General features: G+C 59.9%; 1 protein-coding gene across 1 annotated transcript in view; it reads right to left on the bottom strand.

Moving 5' to 3' along the window:
• The window catches only part of LOC130582461 (transmembrane ascorbate-dependent reductase CYB561), a 3,112-nt gene extending 2,895 nt beyond the window's left edge, over positions 1 to 217 (bottom strand). The window contains exon 1 of the mRNA XM_057381178.1: positions 212 to 217. Coding sequence (XP_057237161.1) covers positions 212 to 217 — 6 coding nt within the window. The remainder of the gene's footprint in view (positions 1 to 211) is intronic.
• Between the last annotated feature and the right edge of the window lie 341 nt (positions 218 to 558).

The raw sequence follows: 558 nt of genomic DNA, 5'->3' as shown, positions 1-558 counted from the left end.
TGTCCCACCTTCATCCCATTCCCAGACCCCCACAACAACCCCCAAACCCTGAGAGAGGAAAGGCAGCCCAGGGACAAGCAAGGGAGAGCAAAAGCATGGGGGGAAAAATGACAAAAGCATGGGGGACGTGGGGCCAAGTGCTGGGGATAGACACGTTGGTGTCACCCAACCACAGCTCCACCAGAACCCATCCCACAGCCCCACAGCTCACCTGCATTGTGCTTTGTCCCTCGATGGGTCACAGCCACCTCTCCTGTCCCCTGTCCCCCAGAGCCAGCAGCTCCCAGTCCCAGGGTCCTGGTCCCCCTCCTGTCCCTGCCAGCTGTGGCAGACGGACCCACGGTGCTGCCAGGACTGAGGGGAGCACGGACAGGGGGATGCATTAAAACCACGCACACACTTTATTCCCAGCCACCTTTATTGGATCAGCGGGATAAGTGGGTTAAGGGAATTGGTTTATCCCATTAAGTTGCACTGCAAAGGCCGCCTGTGTCCAGCCTCGCCCGGGGCCATGGGGCACTCTGAGGGATGGACAGGGGGGACAGAGAGAGAGGGACC

Source organism: Malurus melanocephalus, unplaced genomic scaffold, assembly GCF_030028575.1.
Source record: "Malurus melanocephalus ecotype Western Australia unplaced genomic scaffold, MMel_1.1 scaffold_496, whole genome shotgun sequence".
Lineage (NCBI taxonomy): Eukaryota > Metazoa > Chordata > Aves > Passeriformes > Maluridae > Malurus > Malurus melanocephalus.
This window is presented reverse-complemented; position numbering and strand designations above follow the sequence as displayed.